The sequence below is a fragment of the Amphiura filiformis genome, chromosome 5 (assembly GCF_039555335.1).
Source record: "Amphiura filiformis chromosome 5, Afil_fr2py, whole genome shotgun sequence".
Lineage (NCBI taxonomy): Eukaryota > Metazoa > Echinodermata > Ophiuroidea > Amphilepidida > Amphiuridae > Amphiura > Amphiura filiformis.
The window spans coordinates 75,290,865-75,314,038 of NC_092632.1; the positions used below are offsets into that span (position 1 = coordinate 75,290,865).

General features: G+C 37.5%; 3 protein-coding genes across 3 annotated transcripts; 2 read left to right on the forward strand and 1 right to left on the reverse strand.

Annotated features, from left to right (window-relative positions):
• Positions 1-779: 779 nt before the first annotated feature.
• On the reverse strand, positions 780-6,672 carry LOC140153713 (cytochrome P450 2J4-like). Its single transcript, XM_072176538.1, has 4 exons — positions 6,275-6,672; positions 4,808-5,424; positions 3,817-4,141; positions 780-3,372 (listed from the first exon to the last, which is right to left on the reverse strand). Exons 1-4 carry the CDS (start codon positions 6,630-6,632, stop codon positions 3,191-3,193), a joined length of 1,482 nt encoding a protein of 493 aa, XP_072032639.1. The 5' UTR covers positions 6,633-6,672; the 3' UTR covers positions 780-3,190.
• Positions 6,673-9,711: 3,039 nt separating this feature from the next.
• On the forward strand, positions 9,712-13,845 carry LOC140152393 (cytochrome P450 2J4-like). Its single transcript, XM_072174699.1, has 4 exons — positions 9,712-10,081; positions 10,332-10,960; positions 12,476-12,800; positions 13,392-13,845. Exons 1-4 carry the CDS (start codon positions 9,712-9,714, stop codon positions 13,568-13,570), a joined length of 1,503 nt encoding a protein of 500 aa, XP_072030800.1. The 3' UTR covers positions 13,571-13,845.
• Positions 13,846-18,797: 4,952 nt separating this feature from the next.
• On the forward strand, positions 18,798-23,174 carry LOC140152394 (cytochrome P450 2J4-like). Its single transcript, XM_072174700.1, has 4 exons — positions 18,798-19,263; positions 19,614-20,251; positions 21,265-21,589; positions 22,258-23,174. Exons 1-4 carry the CDS (start codon positions 18,894-18,896, stop codon positions 22,434-22,436), a joined length of 1,512 nt encoding a protein of 503 aa, XP_072030801.1. The 5' UTR covers positions 18,798-18,893; the 3' UTR covers positions 22,437-23,174.

Consider the following 23,174-nt stretch of genomic DNA (forward strand, 5'->3'; position numbering starts at 1 on the left):
ACAATAGGGTGGGACGGTGGGGGTTATAATTTTTGTACACCAAAAATAAGGGGGTTATAGAATTATAAAGGGCTGGCGACTCAAATTTTTCTCATTCTTTTAACTTACATTCAAAATGTGCGCACAAATCTTAAGTTAATTTTTGCTCGCTCCGCTCGCATAATTTCTTTACACTTAGGATCAAAATTTTAATGCGCTCAGCTTGGGCGCGCTCAGCGACTTAGTTCCGGCAATGAATTTTTTTTTTGAGTCTGTGTAGGCATGGTAGGCGGAAGGGGGCACTTCAATTTGAAATGGATATAGGTGTAGGGCTGGCGCTTTCGCACTAAAGGGCATTCTGTGAGAGCAACATGTAAAAAATATGGGGTCATTGGGTGAGAGCATGATTTTGGGCATTCTGTGAGAGCAAAATGTAAAAAATATGGGGTCATTGGGTACGGTGAGAACATGACCTTTTTTTTAAATGGAATCTTAGGGTGAGAACCAAAACGGCGCCACAAAAACCTCGAAAATCGAATTTCTAGTTCTAAATGGCTTCAAATTTCTTTATTTTTTCAAAATAAGTAACAAAATCAGTGATAAATGAAAGTTGCTGTTCAAATTGAACTTGTAAGGGTCTTTGGGTGACAGATCAAATGGAAAAATAGGGGGTCTTTGGGTGACAGAGCGCGGAGCGAGCATGTGTTCGTAAAAAATATGGGGTCTTTGGGTGACAGCGATGCTGAAAAAGGGGTCTTAACAGCCCTACATACGCGTTGCCCCCAGGCACTCCGGCACTTGTTGGAAGACTGAGTACAGCAGACAGTACATGTACAATTGTGATTTCCGCATTTATAATTAAGATTACGTCATTGCCAGAGCTTGTTTTATTAATGATTGACAGCGGTGGGCGGACTTATACTCTTTGTTTTGTGAGCGGTACAAAAATGTGATTCCCTGATAAATTAATAAATTAGAATTCGGACAATCTCTTCCTCAGACCTCTATGTAGATTCTATGGTCTCTTCTCATTACACGATCGTAGTAAGACTTGGCCGGCGACGACGCTTGCGAATTGCCTGTCTTCAACTGCTGTATAGCATGGTAGCCTATAGACAGTTTGTAGAGAGTGTCTTATCTCATAGTATAAAATCTCTGCCTTTACTCACTCATGATCCTCCTTCATACGTACACAATTACACATATTGAAATTCAAGGGGAAACAATCGAATTGGTATTCATTGGAGAATATTTTAAATGGCATGTAAAGCTACCATGATGCAGTCATGTCTACAGTAGAATTCAACTCGACCTTTGCAGGACTTAAACCCCATTAAAAGCTATTAAACCAAGATAACACTCATTGAAAACAGCTCAACTGATTAAATCATATCTTCTCTGGTTAAATACACACAACATATGTGTCTGCTTTACACGTACAATGGAGCAATGAGCTAGGATTATACTTTCAGTTGGGTGAACGATTATAAAGCGAGCGCTAGAGAACAATTATGTGTGGTCTTTGTTTACGAAATGAGACAATACGTGCTTATTGTTAACCAGCGTTCTTGAAAATGAGAAACATGGTGGTTTGCAGACTTAACACGGTTTGGAAATAATTTCTTCATATTTTTTGGTGTTATCTGTCGTTTACATATCCTTCCTAAAACACCAAAGTACGCATATTATTTCCAAACATCTAAATTAGCTAAAAATTTAGGACATGTTACAAAACTATATATATTGTCTAGAATTTTAGAAGAGTACTTTTAATATCGGCCGGTTATTTTTCACCGTTAACTAGGCAATGTACTATTACCTATAACATTAAGTAAAACACCAAAGTACGCATATTTCCAAAAATCTAAATTAGCTAAAATTTAGGACATGTTACAAAACTATATTTTCTAGAACTGTAGAAGAGTACTTTTAATATTGGCCGGTTATTTTTCACACAGCGACGTTAACTAGGCATATCCCCATACTTTTAACGTAGGCTATTTGTAGAGGTCACGCGTCAATGGGAAATAGCACTGTGTATTGTGTATAGGAAAACGGACAGTAACTGCAGTATGCCCCTTTGGCGTGGAGACAATTATTATGAAACCAACTTAAGGCAGCGGGAAAACCTGACGTCACATGCCTTTTCGCCAGTTTAGGTATACGAAGAAAATAAAAAGGGTAACGTTAGGTTTTTCCGCTGACTTTAGAGACGTTCGGCGATTAGTATCCTATGCTGATTTTAGATGTGGGAATGGATGTGGGATGCTACCACTATAGTCTGTATATCTACATCGAGTCACCGGCACAAGCTTTGAAGTTCAGCGTGTGCTGCGTTAGCTTAGCGTTACTTGGTGCGTGTACATACTTTTAACTACGCTGAACTTCAGAGCTAGTGCCGGTGACTCGAGGTAGATATACAGACTACAGGTATTCAATCTGGCCGATATAGCATTGTGGAGCGTATGCACAATTGCACTTTCTGTGATATGAATGCCATTGAAAATGAATTTCATTTTCTCTTAGAGTGCACATATTATTATAACGGTCTAAGATCTAAATTATTACCGTTGTACTATTATAACACCCTTCAAATATCACTTTCAACCAGTTGATATCGTGTAACACGGATGATTCAACAAAATGTTAGAAAATGCATTTATTTTGCTCTTAAAATTAGAAATGTTAACTACACTGTCATATTTTAATGTTCACCAACCTTTATCATGTATTGTATAACTGTCTGAATATAACTTTGAATTGAATATATTACAAAAGTGATTATTGAGTAATGGCGTAGCACACATTTGACGGAATCATTTGCACTGATAGTAGGCTGATAGTGTACGACAACGTTTCTGATATAATTGGCTATAGACGAATCCAATTTCACGCATTCCTACACCTCAATGGCAGCCATATTTGGGTCCCCGTCGGCTACATCTCAACTAAAATGTGAAATGATGCGGCCTTGGAGGGTATTTTAAACTGCATTCTATCACCCGTGTTACACGTAGACAAAAGAATGATGGCAGTTTTTATAACACAAAAGAATCTAACATCGAATTTTAAGCGGCTTTAATCCATCCAATTGGGCAGTCACAGCACCAGTTTGGTGCTTCGGGGGACCCAGTCAATGGCCGACCAAATCCTGACCATGTTGGATTCGTCTATATTAAGTTCATGAAGATACTGCAGGATTTCATGTGAGTTATAGGTCACGAACAATGGCACAAATGTCAAAAGTCACTGGTGAATACGTGATGCCTAACTCGCCTTTGAAATTAAGGGGTTTGTCGTTGGGTTTCTTGAAAGTAAATCGATGCATCAGATGGGTGAAGAAGATGAACACTTCTTTCCTTGCAAGTTGCTCTCCTATACATTGACGACGTCCTGTATGTACACAAAGATAAAGAAATCACTACACATGTGTATTTGCATTTGGTAGAGGCAGTTCTCAATTTTAATTAGAAATCGATGCACTGAAAGGTATAGCAATATAGCGCCCTCTAAAGGCAATGTGATCCTATCGTATGGCTAAGAACAGTAATAAACCATTATTTTGAAACAAGATGTATTGGTTTCTTCTGGATAACTCTATTAGTACTTATTACCTATTTTTTATCCTTCAAGATCTAAATTTAGTGTTGTTTTAATTTTTCTTTCTAACGAATTTATTACGAAGTGTTAGAAATTTTGTCCGAACACGGTTTTCTGTATGGAATTTAATTCGGAATAAAACCTTTCAGAACAAAAGCACTTCGGATTATATAATCATATATCACCAACAAACATTCAATTGTGATGTTGCTATGTCAACCCGTTTTAATACATTACCTAGACTAAAAGGGATAACAAATTCAGTCTTATGTAAGCCTCCTTTTCCGTCTAGAAAACGTTCTGGATGAAACGTTTCTGGGTCTTTCCACATGTCAGGATCATTATGAGCTGCCCAAAGGTTGTAAACGAGTACTGTATCTTTTGGAATGTTATATCCTCTGATCGTAAAATCTTGAGAGGCGCTATGTGGAACAGAAAGTGGTAAAACTGTGCACATTCTGGAGACTTCGTGGATGACTGCGTCAGTGTAAAGAAGGTGTGGTCTGTCGGTCAATTTTGGATGTCTGTTGCGCCCTACTACGGAGTCGATTTCTTCTTGGACCTAAAAACATTATACGCAAAATCAAAACAAATAAGAAGTGGGTTTGTGATTTGATTACTTTATTGAAGTCAAAGAAAACTGATATTCCGACACCTGATACATGTAAATAATAGTTTAACAACGAATGGTTTTTTGTACACCTAGCACATAAAATAATTATTCAGTTTTCTTGTCCCATGGCAAATCACAGTTCTCTATATTGTAGGCAAAATGGTTTAAACAACATGCACTATTATAGAAACATACCTCCACGAGTTTGGTTACGTTACGTAAATGACACTTGGCCGTTATTAACAGAAGCGAGCATGCTAACTTCGTTGCGTATATCAACAGTATATCAGCGATAATATCATCACTAGAGACGTGCACGGGCAACAAATGCAGGTTCTTGCCTACCTTACGCGAGATAAAAGCGAACGTATTAAGCTCATAACAGTAGCTCACCGTGAGTCGATACACACTGATTACTACCTACAGTTTGGGTTGATCCACTCTCTCGTCCACAAACCTGGTTTATACGAACCCTTTTCTATGCTGAAACAATAATAATCAACCAAAGCGAAGCTTCTCTTGAGAAAAATTACACTAAAGGTGCTCTAGGAAGTGTGTGTACCTTCGATAGAGCGAACTTTCGACACAGCGGTTTGTATTCTCTTTGCATCTTACCTTCTTTTGAATTTGCGGGTATTGAATCATGTACAGTAGCGCCCATCGTATAGTATTTGCAGATGTATCAGTCCCGGCGAAGAACAAATGTACAAGAGAAGCAACTAAATTGGGTTCACTTAGTCTCGACGTAGCATCTCTACTTAATTCCATTTCCCGCAGATATACGTCAATATAGTCATGAAGATTCTGAGAATCGTACAAGTTTTGATGATCCAAAACCACTTTCCTCAAGAATCGTACAAAATCTGTAAATAAGTCTTCATCTTTATTTCCTATTAAATTCCGTAAAATAGGAACGTACATTTTGGCTCCTCCTGAACCAACCGATTTTGTCAAGCGGTCGATAATATCTAGCAAGGAGTGAAACTCATCATCTGTGTACTCGTAGCGTTTACCGAACATAACTGAGCACAGAACGTTAGCGGTAGAATTGAGAATAGGGAATTTAGGATCAAAAGGTTTGCCATTGTGTTTCTGGAATTCTTTCAGGAGGTGATCAGTTTCTTCTGATATTTGTTCCTCGAAACTCATCTTGCCAACCCCAAAACTGCGCATAGTTGTCAGAGTAAATCGTCGTTGTTGAAGCCATGGTTCACCTGAACAGAGCGCTATTCCTGTATATATAGAAATATGTAGTTAAGTTATTACACACACCTCAAAGTTAGTCACTTGTAAAGTATACTTGTTTTAGTTAAGCTTATTATGTAGTTAGAATCAGTAACGTTTATCAATTTACTTGACTAAACGAGAAATAATTATTGTTGCACATGATCTTATTAGCTCTCATTGCACAGGTTTATTATATTCAGACAATTTTAACAATAGTTTAAATAAGCATATACGACAATGGAATATTATTCATACTTTTAAAATATCTTATTAGACATAATAAAATACGCAAAAGCCGTGATTTTACACCAAAAACGCAAAATCTGAAAAAAAAGCTTCAATCTACAGATTTAAAAATACATTGGTTCTGTGTGCATTTCTTATCTTAGTTTTATAGAGGTAGATTGATAAAGCATGATGTGAAAATTATAACCACAAAGGGTGTTATAAGGCCAAGGTACCGTTTCCGGATTTTTCAAAAAGAGCTAGGAGGAAGAGGAGAAGGAGGAGGAGGAGGAGGGGGAGGAGGGCCTTTTTAGTTTATTATTATTTTTACAAATGCAAAATCGACCATTATATCAAAGTTCAACTTGTAAAGGAGGTGGCACTTGTAAAATCTTCCTATTGGTGGTTCTGTGGGTTGATTAACACAAAACTTGCTTTAAAATAGCTTATTTTACAGAAGTAAATCTATTGCCATGCCAATATATTAACTTCCGAAACAGTTTTTACCAAAGAAGTTATATAAAGAAATAAAGGCCAATAAAATCTTATACTATTCGTTTTATAACTAGAAATGGTCAACTTGAGAAATATCGAGGGAGAAAATAATACAAGCCATTCTAGCTAGCTTACCATCACCATCGAGAAGATCGTTAATCTGATTAGGCCTGTTTGCTGTACAGTGATGTTGACCAACTTCTTTGATGCTGTAATAATCATTGGCCACCACAACCAACATAGGTCCTAATCGAAGGCTGTAAAGCTTACCATGCTTTTCAGCAAGGTACCTCAGTAAATCGTGTGGTTTCGGTTTACCTAAACGATAATATTCTATGACAAGCCCTGGTATGCTTCCCACTAATGGCAAAGAAACAAGTCCTGGAGGAAGATTTTTAGGACGCCTCATGAACCACAAAATCACCAAGGATGTCACAAAGAACACCAAGATAGTCCTTGTATCCAGCCATGCTATAAAGAGAGCAGCCGACATTTTGAACACACTAGTTCAGTCAATGCATGTTCAGTGCTTGTATTCGCGCAGTGTATTGATTTTATTTACATTGCAGGGCTCATAGGTCAATTTTACGCTGCATTTATCCTGTGTGAAATCTGTGTGAATCAATATAGCAACTTTATACTTTAAAAAAAAATACTTTAAAAACAATTTTACCAACTGCAACCAAAGATTAGGTTGAAGCAAATAAAATTATTCCTAAGTGTCAGCGATAAAACCCGCTATCTGGCATTATGTGAAAAATTATTTATTTCGCTACACTATACCCTTAACCATGTTAACATGCTTAAATGCCCATATAAAAAATAACAGATGTGGAAATAAGATTGTAATAAAATTGTAATCCTACTAATTCATTGCATATCTGATGGCCTTGGGCACAGTGTCATCGCCCCGATATCTTCATGGCAGAAATCGCCATGGTAGATTGAATCCACCGCCACGCATGGCCATTTTGTATCGACCTGTTTAATAGTAGTTTTGAGTCGCATAATGGGCTAGCGTCTTGAGAAACTAGCGTGCGTCTTGAGCTGAAAAAGTGACCAAAATTCAGATTTTATATAGCGCAGCGTAGACCCTCGTGGAGGTAGTCTCGGGCCAGACTGTATGTGGCTATCACGAACATACAGGATCGACGAGTGTCAGACCGACTGACACAAACTGGCTGTGTAGGAGACTATCGTAGAGAGCTGTCGTAGAGGCAGTCTAAAAGCAGATGACCATGGCGTATGTATGCTCGCTGACCGTACAGAGGTCAGTCACAGGCTAATGTCATTATCCTTAGTCGGATGTCCTTCAGCCCATTATGCGTTTAAAAACTATTAAACAGGTCGGATCACAATGGCCATGCGTGGCTGTGGATTCAACCTACCATGGCATTTTCTGCCATGAAGATATCAGGGCGATGACACTGTGCTCCATGCTGTACAGAATAAGGTACAACTTGGTCGACATCAACTGGGAGCATTACCTGACCTTAGCAACATCTAACACCAGAGGACATGCTTCCAGATTTTGGACACAATACCCAGACTTGCTTGGCTTCCTTCTTCCCACACACCAGCAGGGAATGGAACGCCCTTAGGAAGGACTCGGCCAGGAGACTTCACCTCGCTCGATGCCTTTAAGGCAGCATTGAGCGACGACTCCACGTAACCAGCTGGCATCCTTCTTTTTATGGCACTTCATCATTGTATATAATAATATTTTGCACCTGATTCTATCTACTGCCATATTCGTCGTCGCAAGTACACACAACTACAGTGTGAAACTATTCAGTTCCTGAAGCACACGCTTTTCAAGAAGAAGAACGAGCGATTGGTATTTGACCAATAAGGATAAGGTAGCGCGCTTTTCAACAGAAGGCGCTCTAGTCTACACATAATTATGTACCCGGCTATAATTTTACCCGCGAACTCTCTCGGAGACCTGATCACGCTGCATAGACTGAAAATTGGCAGACATCTTCCAGTCATAATTTTGATGGATAATAAAAATTCCTTTAAAAGGAATAGGGCGGGCAAATGAAAAATTGTCAAGAGAAATGAAAGAATGAGTAAGTCTTCACAATTAAAAACAGGAAAATATGACACAACATCGATTTCCAATGGGGAATAACACAAAACGTATAAACAAAGTTAAAAGAGTTTTTAACTTTATACGTTTATACGTTTGTTATTCCCCATTGGAGGTTGTGTCATATTTTCCTGATTTTAATCTTATCTATTGCTTATCCTTTGTTCTCTGCTGGTCAGTTGGAACAGATTTTCCCTGTTTTTATGTTAACATTTTAAATAAAACATTGTTATAAAACTTTTGTAGATAATAGTTATTTAAAACATTTTCGTAATCATACCTAGAGTTTTTTTATCATCAGATAGAAAGACTTCTGCTCATCTTCTCTGTGAGACAACAGGGCTGATGGGGTATCTTTTCATATCAAAGTTTAAAAATCTGTCATATCAATTTCCTCAATATGTTGTTTTGATACAACTTATGAGGGGAAAAGTTTGATTTTACAATATTTCGATATTATTTTTTAACTTTGTAACTTTATTGTGATTAACATAACTGTATTTCAAAGCGTCAAACTATATCATTATTTTGTCCCAACAAAAATAATCCAGGGAATAAAATATTCATTCATATGTTTATTTATTTTATTTAACCTGGGCCATTTCTACTGGTGCACATGCATTCTAATAATTTGTCTATAATACCTTATACAAGCATCAGCAAGCACTATTTGTCACAATATTTGAAAAGTAAATAGCCTATGTACACACTGAACACAATACAAGCTGTATTTAAGTACATGCCGAAGCTGTCAGTATAAAATGATATATATGACCTTCACGATGCTATTAATTTAGCCCAAAGATTAGGAAAACTAGCAAAACTGGTGAACTGGTACTGTTCAAATAAAAACATCTGCAAATCTTGCTGCAATTTCCAAATAGTATTTCTATTACTTAAATAATTATTTTTGTTATTTCTTTTAATACAAACACATTACTGCCTATGACGACTTTATCGTATTACTTACATATCAAAATCAAGTAATAATTACAAAACTCGCCGTAAACTAGCACCTCTGTGGGTGTTTGGGATATAACCGGCACGAATATTTTCTCAACACTGCGGCATGTGAAAAAGTAGGTCAATAGTCAGAGAATATAGGGCGGGTGCGGCACGCCGCACCCGCCCAAAAAGTAAAGATAATGTTGGGACGGACCTTTAAGCTATTAATATATTTAAAGTGATTTCAATCAAGATAATAGAGACTTGAATAAACTTTAAATATTGAGTTAATATCTAATCACAGATTTGTAACTTTGTGGGAATTGCTCATTGGCCCTTCTTTGAACTAGCAAATATTTTGAAATACTTGTAATCGACACAACGCACTTGGACTTTAAACATATTAAACACTGATTTTTTTCTAATCACTGATTTTTAACTTTGCAGGATGAGACTCACTAATACCATCTTTACCATCACACAAACACAGAGCCTGATATTCTAGCCCGTCTATACAAGACCCAACATCAGAATCATGTCAGCAATATTGGAAAGAATCACACCATTTCTCGATCTCGGTACCATTTTGGTCTGTTCTGCCCTATTTGCGACAATCGTCTGGTATGTTCGCCGCCCGTCGAATCTTCCACCTGGACCATTTGCTTGGCCATGGTTGGGAAGCATCCCTGGAATTGCTGTCGAGTACTTCAGATCTGGTAGCCCCACACCGCATCAGTTTTTGGCACTTCTCGGAAAAAAGTACGACGAGTTGTATAGTCTCAAACTTGGCCCTCAGCTACTCGTTGTTGTTATAAATGATTTGGAGACCATTCAAAAAGCTGGGCATAATCAGGACACTGCAGCACGACCTGTGCAGATCGAAGAAACTCGCGGTGGTGGTGAAGGTAGGTATACATTGTCATCATAAGTCGAGTCACATCAAGTTGAATTTTGTAAAACCTGGTTTCACGATCAAATATTCAACCTTTTGTAACAAACGAAACTGCAATATAGATGAAACAGGTTTCTGATCCTTTTTCGATCAAGAAACAATACTTAACGAGCATTGTTGAAATACCGGCATTATCGAATTGAAAAACATGTAACACACTGAGAAAATTATGAGATATTTTCTGAATGTCTATTCGTTTGTAGGAGTCGCGCTAAGCTCTGGTGAAGTATGGCTACAGCAACGCCGATTTACCCTGTCCACTCTGCGGAGTTTTGGACTGGGTAAGAAAAGTTTCGAAGGACAGATAGCCGAAGAAACCGATATTTTAGTTAAAGAGTTTGAACAATATGAAGGCAAACCTTTCGATAATAAAATTCTTCTTCTTTCCGCGGTTTCTAACGTGTTGTGTGCTGTCATATTTGGTAAACGCTACGAGTATTCAGACGCCGATTTTCGTTACATTATTGATTGCCTGGATCGCCAAACGAAACTGGTCGGATCAGCGGGTGCGGACTTGTTCATACCTGGTGCGAAGTATCTACCGAAACCAAATCAACCTCAAAACATGGCCAAGTTGGTAAACGATTTTTCAGAATTCCTTTCAACAATAGTAAAAGATCACCAGAAGATTTTTGATGGGCAGAATCTCCATGATTACATTGATGTTTACTTGAAAGAGATGGAATTGTCTCGAGAAGTTACCTCACATCTGAATGACCTCAATCTATTGAAGACACTGTCGCAGTTATTTTTTGCGGGGACGGAAACATCGGCTACAACATTACGTTGGGCTTTGATGTACCTAATGGAATACCCGGATATTCAGAAAAAGGTAGATGGTATTATCATTCAATGATATAATTTAACTTACGAGAGCTAAATGATGAGTTGGTATAGACGAATCCAAATCCACGCATTCCTACACCTGACTAGCAGCCTTTAGTTGGGTACCCGTCGGCTACAATGCACACAAAATGTGAAATGATTCGGCCTTGGCGGAAATTTTAAACTGCATTCCATCACCCGTTTTACACCTTCCGCGAAAACACAGGTAGACAAAAGAATGATTAAAGTTTACAACACAATAGGCCCTAGGCTTCTAAATGGCCTATTCGCTGTTGAAGTGACATAATAATCGGATTAACTACACGCGGTATCAAACGCAAATGGATGTACTTGCGAACAAGAGGACTATGTATGAATAGATGCGACGGGATTACCTGCGGAATTATCTCTATTGTATTATTCTATTAACCCTCCTCGTCCTTGCATCTTCTCTAGGTGTTAGGCGGCTTTTATTTGCACAATTGGGCGCTTAAAACACCAGGTTGGTGCTAGCTACCCAAAGATGGCCGACCAAATCCTGACCATGACCTGGCTCGTTGGATTCGTCTATACCATGTTTACTGTCCAAATGTCTGCACTCGATCGCTCTGCTGGGACGTATCTAAAGAAAGTTTGGGACCCATGGACATGTGGGGGGCCTTCTCGGGATATTTGGAAATTTTGAAGTGAAGAAAAAAGCAATAGACGGGAATAATCGGATATAAGACCAAAGTTATTATGTTTGAATTTGTGCATACAAGTTGACTGTACTGCATTTGACTTTCGAATAGCTTTTTATTTTTGTATACCAATATTTATTTTGGTGTTTTAAATGTGTTTTGCAAAGGTCAGTGAACATGGTGAAGTCATGAGTGGGAATATGCGAACACATTGTTGAAGATATGAAATTTACCCGGGAAAATTTAATACAATCAATCCTTAGTGTTAACGTGATCAAGTTTTCCCTTGCTATGACAGTACTACTTGTATGATTTAAAACTACATACATTTTAAGTTTAAAATAATTGTTCTTTTAAATGAATGCAATATTATATATTATATTTCTCGTGCAAATTTCATAAAATCATATTCATGATATAATATATATTTCATATTAAAATAATGAATGTACAACGCTAATTTGATGGCCATGCCAATTCATGATTTAATACCATGATCAAATGATATGCTGTTAATTTTATTTTAGTAATCACTGCTGAGACGGCAGTCTAACATTTAATGCATACATTAGGAAATGAATTTGGAGAAAACCTTCTGTTAATAAAATACTATGCTGAGCCACCAGCCTGGGTGGCTCACGCTCCAGTAATTTCAGATGATTGAGCTCAGTAATACATCAAAGAATGTCTTCCTATTCATGAAAACAAATAGATAATCAGCTTATCGGATTAAAAGCGTATAGAGGGAAGGTCTTGCTGCTCAGCGAGTGTTTGTAATTATCAGAAGGTTTTCTCCAAATTCATTCTCTAAATGCATTGTTTTCATCTATATCATCATATAGGTACAAGAAGACATAGATTCTGTAGTAGGCCGTAACAGACGTCCCAAGTTAACGGACCGAGATGATCTTCCATACGTCGATGCCATTCTTCTAGAGGCATTCAGGATTCGACCTCCTGTGCCATTATCCATTCCACATAGTACTAGCACGGATACCCTCATCAAGGGATATAACGTCCCCAAGGGAACCATGATCATAATGAATCTGTGGGCATGTCATCATGACCCAAAGCGATGGGATGAACCAGAGAAATTCAACCCTGACCGTTTTATAGATGAAAAGGGACGTTTGACGAGGGTGGACCAAGTAATACCTTTTGGCTATGGTAAGATACTGATATCTTCCCGATATCTTCATTAATTTCTTCCAGTTAATCCTATGTATTCTACCAGGGAATCATAATTTATATAGGCCTGTCCTTGGTGATTCTTTACTCCCCATTCGTGTTCACATTTTGAGTTACACCCGGCGTAAACTTACGCTAACATTGATAAAAAATAATTATTATCGCGTATGTCATGTATATACAGAATATCGTTTTTGCAGGACATTAGTTTGAATCTTGCTTTCTTAAGCAAGATGGCCTGAGACATGAAAATATTTGGCCTGAAAATGCATCCGGGTAGGATGTGAAATTGTGTCACTCATAAAAAGTATAAAGTTCAGAAGATCAGATTATAATCTCAAATTCAAGGTCATTGAGCTTACAAATAAATTTGTCCTCAGATCGCTCGTGAGAACCTTTGCTGAATCCTTTCTGGTTCTTTAAAGAACCCTGGAAAGACTCCCGGGAAAGACTAACCCTATTATAAAGTCTTATGTCATCATGGTCATGGACTTTATAGAGGACAGTAATTGCTTTATTTATATATATATATATATATAGGTTCTCCTGGTTGATCTTTTGTCTCTGTAGGTCGTCGTCAGTGCATTGGTGAGCAACTTGCCAGAAAGGAATTGTTCATCTTCTTCACCCATCTCCTGCATCATTTCAGATTCGAAAAAGCCGATGGTGAGCAGTTTGATTTCGACGGTGTACTCGGCATCACGCATTCCCCTAAACCATATATGATGCGAGCAATAGTGAGATCATAACTTGGTTGCAATTCAACTTAAATGGATATTATAAAATAATATGGCCAACTTTGAATGATTGCTTTTGCAACGATAAACTTTTTTGGTTAGAGTGCTTTACTAACCCTAACGCTAAAAGGAGAGTAGATGAACAAAGAAGCTACTTGGCATCTCTGGGATTCGAACCCTAGACCCCTCGGGTGCAATGCAGGATGGATCTTTCGCTGGTCCGGCCAAAGAAAGCGTGCGTATATTATGACTTCGGGTGATTGCGTCATGACATCAAGTGGGATTAATCCGATTTTCACCATTTTTTTTTCAAATATGAAAGTTAATCACGATTCTAATCTAACTGTTAAGTTTTGAACTCAATTTCACTTGTATTAGTTTTGTATAAGGTGTAAGGTCAAGGTGGCGTACATTTTATTCGCTAAAATGAGCGCACGGGATGGAGCTACTTGGCATTTCTGGGATTCGAACCCTAGACCCCTCGGGTGCAATGCAGGATGGATCTTTCGCTGGCCCGGCCAAAGAAAGCGTGCGTATATGTGACGTGTCATGTCAAAAGGAGACACTTTTGGGCAGGTTATCAATTTCGAGGTTTTTAAATATCTTAAATATACAGATATTTTGCTCCACAACGCCCTTTTTCCCAATGAAATCGGACATTCAAAAGCGAAGATATTGAGTTCGTAAGTTATGGTATTATAAAATTCGAAATTGAGATATCGGCCTTTAAAGATATTATTGATCATGGTGAGAATAGGAATTACCTTGAAAAATGCCTCCAAAAATACAAGATGCCAGTTATATTCCGGTCTGAAACTATCAGACAATATTTCTAACATTAACAATATCACAAATTCGCAACAAACCCAAATTGTTAAAAAATCATCCCCGGGCAGATTTTTGGCTATTTCTCCATTCATGATCCTGCCCAAAAGTGTCTCCTTTTGACATGACACGTCACATATTATGACTTCGGGTGATTGCGTCATGGCATCAAGTGGGATTAATCCGATTTTCACCTATTTTATTGGAAATCAGTGTCTCGAAGTGACACCCTAATTTAAGCCATTTGGTGCACAATTTTATTTCTGGTTATATTATAATAGTATGATTAGCACAGACCAGGCGGCGGATGACATGATCGAGCCGGCAACTTGTGAAACCGCCCGGTCGTATGGCATTTTCCAATATACTCGGTTAGTTTTGTGGGGTTCATTATCGAACCCCAACAGTTTTAGCTTGTATTTATATTATTTATCAACATAGGCCTATTTGTTTGTGATATTTCAAGCGTTTTAAAATTTCAAAATTACACCGTTGACGATGAAAATTTACTGACTTTAGAGAATGCAATGCGGCCACCACCTGGCACAGACCTAAAAGTGTGGGTCTAATGACTATAATTTCTTTGTGACTCTTTGAGTCTATGATTAAAGTTGCCCAAATTTGTGGGGGAAGGGAGTGACATCTGCATATCTGATATTGTGTTCCCCCATTTTGACAGGGGGGCGGTCAAGATTGACTGAATTTTGACGTCGTCATTGGTTTTACACGTAAACACAAAAATGTCTCAAATAATTCCAAAAGTGTATGCATGTTATCAAGCACTATTTTATCAGTCTAAATCCGTTGAGGTTCGACAATGAACCTCATTGTAAGTACTGTTTTTAAAATTTTTTTGTATGAATAACGTACGATATGTTACGATATATACTGAAAATTTCGCTCATGTGTACCAATACGATTACGTGGTGTAATGGTTAAGACGCTCGCCTCCCATTTTTTTTTCTGTAATGGGGCCAATAGAGCTAAAAACGCATCTTGGCTCGGGAAAAAATAATTGCGTCCAGCGTGCAGGCAGTGTTGCCGTCATATTGTCTGTTTTGTTTACGCTTTTGGCTGTTGCCACATTGAATAATGTCGTCCGCCATCGTCTGCATTTTGCAAATTGGGGATGTGCCCGCCCTCTGGATTGACGCCCTTGTATACACGATGTCATGGCAATATAAATTTCGCAGTACATGTATTTAATTTGTTTGTATTGCCAGGTTCAAGGTCATTTTCCGCTGCATTATTTCCTGTGTGAATCAATACAGAAAATGCTTATGGCAATCTTTTTACAATATTTGATCATAATTGTACCCGGATGGCAACGGTCTAAGTTAAAGGAGGATTTCGTGATCCTAGCATCCTCTTTTTATGACATTTTTCAGTAGATATCCACGAAAGAAGCTTATTTCCAAAATTTCAGTTGATTCCGATTTTGCGTTTGCGAGTTATGCATGATTATGTGTATTACACTGCTCCATAGACAATACGTTGTAATTTCGTTCTGGTGCACCAGAACGAAATTCAAAATTAACGATATTTTGCTAAACGAATTAATCTGCAAGAAATATTTGGTACATAAACATAATGTAGCCAGAGGTATCCAGTGGTGTAAAAATCTCAACTTTTTTTGGGAAAAGTGGGGGGATGAGGCTGTGGATCACGAAATGCCCCTTTAACTTCGTTTAAAGTAAATATAATTATCACAAATGGTTTGAAATAAAAACCACTATCTGTATCATAGCTTATCATGTAACATAATTGATCAATGAACCAAAAATGAATTGATTTGGTTTATTAAAGAAACACTACTGATACCGGTAAGGCATATTACTGCCCGGTATTATTGAAATGTTTTGGTAAGTTAATACCGTAGTATAATCATTATATAGTTGAAATCATGAGCTATACCGTCTGCCAATATTAACTTCTACGATTTGTCGTGTAATGTGTAATGTGCACACAGTTTCCAGGCAACGTTTTAAATGTTTTGGATATAATCAGAGAAAATAAAGGTAGAGAAGCGACACTCCGTACAATTAACGTGCAGACGGCCTATACCGATGTGAGGACAGAAAATGTGACTCTCCTGCTAGTCTCGGGCGCGGGCCAGACTGTATGCGGTAATGAACAAAAACATAATTAACTGGTTGTGTAGGAGACTAGCAGGAGAGTCACATTTTTCTGTCCTCTGCTGTCCTCCGGAGTGTCGCGGTCCTGATATAATTTAGTATTTTTATGTGAGGATTTGTTATGTATTTCTCAGAGGAACAATGGAATGAAGCTGTCATGATCCGAATGTTTCATATCGTGTGTTCTATCAGGCTATACATGTAAAACTTGGCGCTATTGTGTTTGGGTATTATATTGCTACATGAAACCACAGATCCTGGTTCCAGGATATGTGGTGCAACCAATGTTTTTGGTGAATAAAATAATAAAACTAGATTTGGTTCAATTTTTTCTATATTCTATGATTCTCACGAGGGGTCGAAGGTCACAATGAGGCGCTAAAACTGAACAATGGTCATATCATGTAATGTATCTCAAATTGTCCTCTCATCGCTAGGAATAAAAAGTCAATTGTCATCAGTGGTGGCGCCAGGATTTTTTTCCGGTGGGCATGGGGGAAGTGAATTTCATGGGGGGGCAATATCAACAATTTTTGCGCAAAATTGCCGCAAAAAGTGGTATTTTTCGTAATTTTTGGTTTTTACTGGGGGGGGGTAACAGGGGGGCAAGAGTTCTGACTGGGGGGGCATTTTCCCCCATGCCCCCGTGGCGCCGCCACTGATTGTCATATTGATCGGTGCTTACTTCCGAGGTTATAACTTCAAGTAGGTATGATACACGACCTGGTTAGGTTTGTGGACTTTGACCACAGTTTGGGTCTAGTTATACTTAATTCACAAATTTGGTGCAATCTGATATTGCAGCCAAAGTCCAACAGAAATATGCATGCAAAACCTTGATTGAGCCATGATTTCATTCGATGATGAGTTTATACATTTCTCAAACAAATTATTTTCCTATTTCGTTTGCTGAGGTAAGACAAGTTGCGATTGAATCGGTTTATTTTAAAAAGTTGGCCTCTGTGCATAAGGTATTTAACAATTGACCTACTTTACTCTATAACTCCTGAACTACGCATTCTATTGTAATATAACATTTGACATTTTTATTCCTAGCAATGAGAGAAACAATTCGAGGTATATTACAATAATGATAGAACCAATAATTTTCAAGGTAAACATGGTAAATTGGAAAAATCTCTAATTTTATGTATATAAGGACAGGTAGTATAAAGGATAACGTTGGGTGAGGTTGTTGATCGAACTATCCTTCAGACCTTTAAACTATCAAATATTTTGAAATGATTTTAATCAAGATATAAAGTAATCGTGTATAGATGCGTCGCACTTTAAAAGTAGTGGACTTTCAACATTGATTGAAGGGCTGGGGTATGAACGTTTGGACAGTATTTATTTTGGGACATTAGAGCACATCAGACATATCGAATTGCATTCTGAATACGAAGAATGTCCTTCTGATATCAAATAATTTTGATTTTTGAAATTCGCAATTTAATACACATTTTATGGCAAATCATTAAAATTGATATTTTTGATATTTAACAGTACTCGAAGTAAACTTTATAAATCTGATGATTTATACTTAAAGTGTATGTAGGTGGGATGAAAAGCCGACGATCAATTGAAAATTTTGACCTTTCGTATTGAAGATATGGATTTTTTTCCTAAAACACCAAAAAAATTAGGTCTTTTGGAAAAAAAATCCATATCTTCAATATGAAAGGTCAAAATTTTCAATTGACCGTCGGCTTTTCCTCCCAGCTACATACACTTTAAGAATATATCATTAGATTTATATAATTTACTTCGAGGACTGTTATATATCAAAAATTTGAAAAATATCAAATTTTATAATTTGTCATAAAATTTGTATTATATTGTGATTTAAAAAAATGAAAATTATTTGATATCAGAAAGACATGCTTCGTATTCAGAATGCAATTCGATAGGTCTGAGGTGCTCTCATGTCCCAAAAAAAACCTGTCGAAACGCAATAAACGCTCATTCTAGATCCCTTATACGGTATCTCAGATGTTTAACTTTGCGGGATGACCGAATCACTATAAAAACGGATCAATCCACTTTTGTCACATATTGGCGTACATCCAAACAAAACATTATTCTAAGTTGTTTCCAATGCCGGGGAGAGGTATGGACTTTATAATTTTCCAGGATGATGATGTTGGGATAAAGTTTAATTTCTGCTTCGTTGCACTAGGAAATATTATGAAATAATTGTTATGAAGATAAAAGTCAAGTAGTGGACTTTAAACATAAACACTGATTATCTAATCTCTGATTTTTAACATCGCAGAATGAGACTCACTAAAATACCATTTTTACCACACAAACCAAAAGCCTGATGTTCTTGCCAGCCTGTACAAGATATACGATTAAAAGTTAACATCAGAATCATGTCAGCAATATTGGAAAGAATAACACCATTTCTCGATCTCAGTACCATTTTGGTCTGTTCTGCTGTACTTGCGACAATCGTCTGGTATGTTCGCCGCCCTTCGAACCTTCCGCCAGGACCATTTGCTTGGCCATGGTTGGGAAGCATTCCTGGAATTGCTGTCCAGTACTTCACAGCTGGCAGCCTTGCTCCGCATAGGTTTTTGACACTTCTCGGCAAAAAGTATGACCAGTTGTATAGTCTCAAACTTGGCCCACAGCTACTCGTTGTTGTTGCAAATGATTTGGAGACCGTTCAAGAAGCTGGACATAATCAGCACACTGCAGCACGACCTGCGATGCTACAACCAAGTCATGGCGGCGGTGAAGGTAAGTACATTCACATCATATCAAGTCCAGTTAAAGAAGAAATGTTTGAGGGAAAATCTTAATTGTTTTGTTTGTAATTTTCCACAGCACTTAACTTGTCCTTTTAGAATTACACTTGGCCTGGTTTTCCTATCAAAATACACGCAGATGAAGTAAAGTTTATGACCATTTCTCGATTAAAAACAATGATGTAGGAGCATTTTTGAAAATAATAACATGCATTCTCGATTTACAAAAAAGGAAGTTAAGAAAATCCATGTTTCTCGATCGCAAAACCTGGATTCCCAGTCGAATTTTGGTAAAATCCTAGAAGTTTTAACTCCAAAATTAACTTCATTTGTTATTTGTAGGGGTTGCAATAAGTTCCGGTGAAGTATGGATACAACAACGCCGATTTACTTTGTCTACTCTACGGGGCTTCGGGCTTGGTAGGAAAAGTTATGAAGGACAGATAGCCGAAGAAACCGAAATGTTAGTCAAGGAGTTTGAAAAATACGAAGGCAAGCCTTTCGATAACAAATTTCTTGTTCTTAGTGCGGTTTCTAATGTTCTGTGTGATGTTATGTTTGGCAAACGCTATGAGTATTCAGACGCCGATTTTCGTTACATTATCGATTGCCTGGATCGTCAAACGAAACTCGTTGGATCAGCGGGTGCGGAGATATTCATACCTGGTGCTATCGCGAAGTTTCTACCAAAACAGAATCACCCTAAAACAGACATGGCCAAGTTGACAACAGATTTTAATGCATTCCTGTCAACAATAGTGAAAGATCACCAGAAGATTTATGATGGGCAAAATCTTCATGATTACATAGATGTATACTTGAAAGAGATGGAATTGTCTCGAGAAGTTACGGCTCATCTGAATGAACTCAATCTATTGACATCATTGTCACAGTTGTTTTTCGCGGGAACGGACACGTCAGCTACAACTTTACGTTGGGCTTTGATGTACCTAATGGAATACCCAGAAAAAAAAAAAAAGGTAGATGGTATTATCACTTGATATTTAGTTAAATGATTCCAATACCAGGAGTTAGTTTACTGTTAACATGGTTAAGATGTCTGTACTCAAGCTCTTACTCAATCGCTCTGCTGCGTATCTATAATGTTTTGGGCCCTTAGATATGAAGCTGGCCCTCTCGACGTATTTGGGATTTTATGAAGTGAACAAACAAGCAATATTTAAACGGTGTTCGCTTTATTCCCACACAACCTTGCACACCCCATTTCTGTACCACACACACATACTAATTACGCCATTACCATGACTACTGAGCCATATTTTGTAACACGGACTACGAAGGGTTACTGTTGCAACCAACCACCTTTATTTCCAATTTAAACATTATGTACCGTTTTATTTGATGCTAATGTATAGCTATGGGTCTTCTCTATCCAGTAATACCAACATAAGTACAAACATTACCACATAATATCGCTATGACGTCATTATGTGAGGGCATTCTTGCAAAATTGGGCAATTCTGGCGATACAAAACTGATTTTCGGTTAAGTTAAAATGCTCCGAACATACCATTTTCACCAAATTTTCTCGTGAACATAAAAGCAAATGTATATTTCAAACTAACTTTTTTTTTTACTGTAGAAACCTTTGGTTCAACCTCTATTGTAATGTTTGATAGTCGGTCCTACCCCCGGGTAAGGTGCTGGGGTAAAAATGTTTCAATAAAATAAGCGGAAAGGATGGTTCTATACGATTAGCGTAAGTCGTTTGGGCGTAAAGACACGCTTTTTGTTTATGGCGGATGATAAACCTAGGGTTAATATATAATGAATACTAAAAGTACGCTGACCAAACTAAATATTGTTTCAATTGCAGTAGATTCTGCTTCTTCTTCAAATGATTGTAATGACACAATACAACGCTATTTTATGGACATAATCAGTGCTAAATGTACAATAACCATATTATTAGTTTGGTATTATCCAAGACGACCTTCTAACCATCTTAGTATATACTTTGTCATCCATATAGGTACAAGAAGAAATAGATTCCGTAGTGGGCCGTAACAGACGTCCCAAGTTAAATGACCGAGATGATCTTCCATACGTCGATGCCATTATTCTGGAGACATTCAGGATTCGAACCCCCTTACCGTTATCTGTTCCTCATAGTACTACCGAGGATACCGTCATCAAGGGATATAACGTCCCCAAGGGAACCATGATCATACTCAATCTGTGGGGAGCTCATCATGATCCTAGGCGATGGGATGAACCGGAGAAATTCAACCCTGACCGGTTTATAGATGAAAAGGGATGTTTGACGAAGGTGGACCAAGTAATACCGTTTTGCTACGGTAAGATACCATCTTCTTCAACATAAAAAGTCCACAAGTTTTGGGATATGTTCTCAGATAATTATAAGAGCTATATCTCAAGAACCATTGAACCAATACTGGGCTTGTTTGTACTCATTTTTCATGTTGATTTCAATTATGGTCATACAAATTTACAATTCTGAATAAAATTGAAACTTATCGTCTGCAGTCGACACCCGCGTGGAGAGAGTTAAATTCTACACCCAATATCATTTTTATCATGTCATTTCTCCAGCCACCACCTTATATCCGAATGTATCGTATTCTTCAATTCTCCATGTTCATTGCAGTTTTGTCATAAGGCCTTTTTTTGCGAGATGTTGAGCTTTTGTGCAATCAACGTAGTTTCACTGTAATGTCGAAAGGATTTTTATACATTTGCCTGCAAAATAGAATCTCCAGTAAATGTTAATTGTTTATTTTTTTATTTTTAAAATTATAAAAGGTCGTTAAACCTGTAAACTAGTAAATGGTAATAAAATCGCTCTCGAGAACCTTTGCTGAATCCTTTCTGGTTCGTTGAAGAAACGTGGAAAGTTCGTTACGGATTCATTTTAGAGGAATATGAATCCTTTTAGAGCTGTATTTTTTTCACATGATATTGCATTGAAGTTATTTGGGTTCTTTTCTTTTGTCGTTGTATACAGGTCGTCGTCAGTGCATTGGAGAGCAACTTGCCAGAAAGGAAGTGTTCATCTTCTTTACCCATCTTCTGCATCATTTCAGATTCGAAAGAGCCGATAATGAGCAGTTTGATTTCGAAGGAGTATTCGGCATCACGCATTCCCCCAAACCATATATGATGCGTGCAATCGTGAGATTATAACTTGGTTGTCATGGTTGTAGCTGAAATACAGTATAGACATATCAATAAAACGGGGTTCGCGGGTCGGAGGGAATAATTGATCAGCTCGTAATGAGCGTGCCTTATAACATCGCGGATTAATATCAATATATTTTCTTTCGAGAATTGTCTTGAGACAACTCATCAGACGTATCCAAATTATTACTTAAATTCCTATACCATGTATACATTCATTCATTCATTCATTCATTCATTCATTCATTCATTCATTCATTCATTCATTCATTCATTCATATTTATTTCCATAAAAATCAAAAACATTATATACATCAAAAAATATACAAACACGATACATAAGGAGGAAAAGGTTGGAAGACCAAAAAGGCCTGAAAGTTAGCCTTTCCATAAAATCAAATGAAATTAACAAAACAAAGCAACTTTACAAAACATATGCAAAAGACAAGACAAGGGACGGGGACGTGCTCGCGGAAAAAATTAATTATATTTAGAGATTTCTTTTGAATTGATTGCGGAAATATTTGACAGATTTTGAAGCTTTCAGATTTAAAGAATTCCAAAGATCAGAAAGGACTTCCTTAGGTCATTTACATATTTTGTCTTGCAGTCATGTATGTCAGAACGTTTAGTAAAATAATTATCAAATGAACAGGTCAGCTCATTTATGGAGTACCTGTACATGAATGTACCTAATTTCAATGTGTACATATCATCAACTTTAATACTACGTTATAATTAGCA

Bases quoted from the DNA above. Each gene is read 5' to 3' on its own strand.
- LOC140153713 (XM_072176538.1), bottom strand. From the start codon at position 6,632: ATGTCGGCTGCTCTCTTTATAGCATGGCTGGATACAAGGACTATCTTG. The intron at 5,425-6,274 runs GTAAGCTAGCTA...CTATATATACAG, and splicing joins CGATCTTCTCGATGGTGATG to GAATAGCGCTCTGTTCAGGT. The intron at 3,373-3,816 runs GTAATGTATTAA...GTGTACATACAG, and splicing joins TGTTATCCCTTTTAGTCTAG to GACGTCGTCAATGTATAGGA.
- LOC140152393 (XM_072174699.1), top strand. From the start codon at position 9,712: ATGTCAGCAATATTGGAAAGAATCACACCATTTCTCGATCTCGGTACC. The intron at 10,082-10,331 runs GTAGGTATACAT...ATTCGTTTGTAG, and splicing joins AACTCGCGGTGGTGGTGAAG to GAGTCGCGCTAAGCTCTGGT. The intron at 10,961-12,475 runs GTAGATGGTATT...ATCATCATATAG, and splicing joins ACCCGGATATTCAGAAAAAG to GTACAAGAAGACATAGATTC.
- LOC140152394 (XM_072174700.1), top strand. From the start codon at position 18,894: ATGTCAGCAATATTGGAAAGAATAACACCATTTCTCGATCTCAGTACC. The intron at 19,264-19,613 runs GTAAGTACATTC...TGTTATTTGTAG, and splicing joins AAGTCATGGCGGCGGTGAAG to GGGTTGCAATAAGTTCCGGT. The intron at 21,590-22,257 runs GTAAGATACCAT...CGTTGTATACAG, and splicing joins AGTAATACCGTTTTGCTACG to GTCGTCGTCAGTGCATTGGA.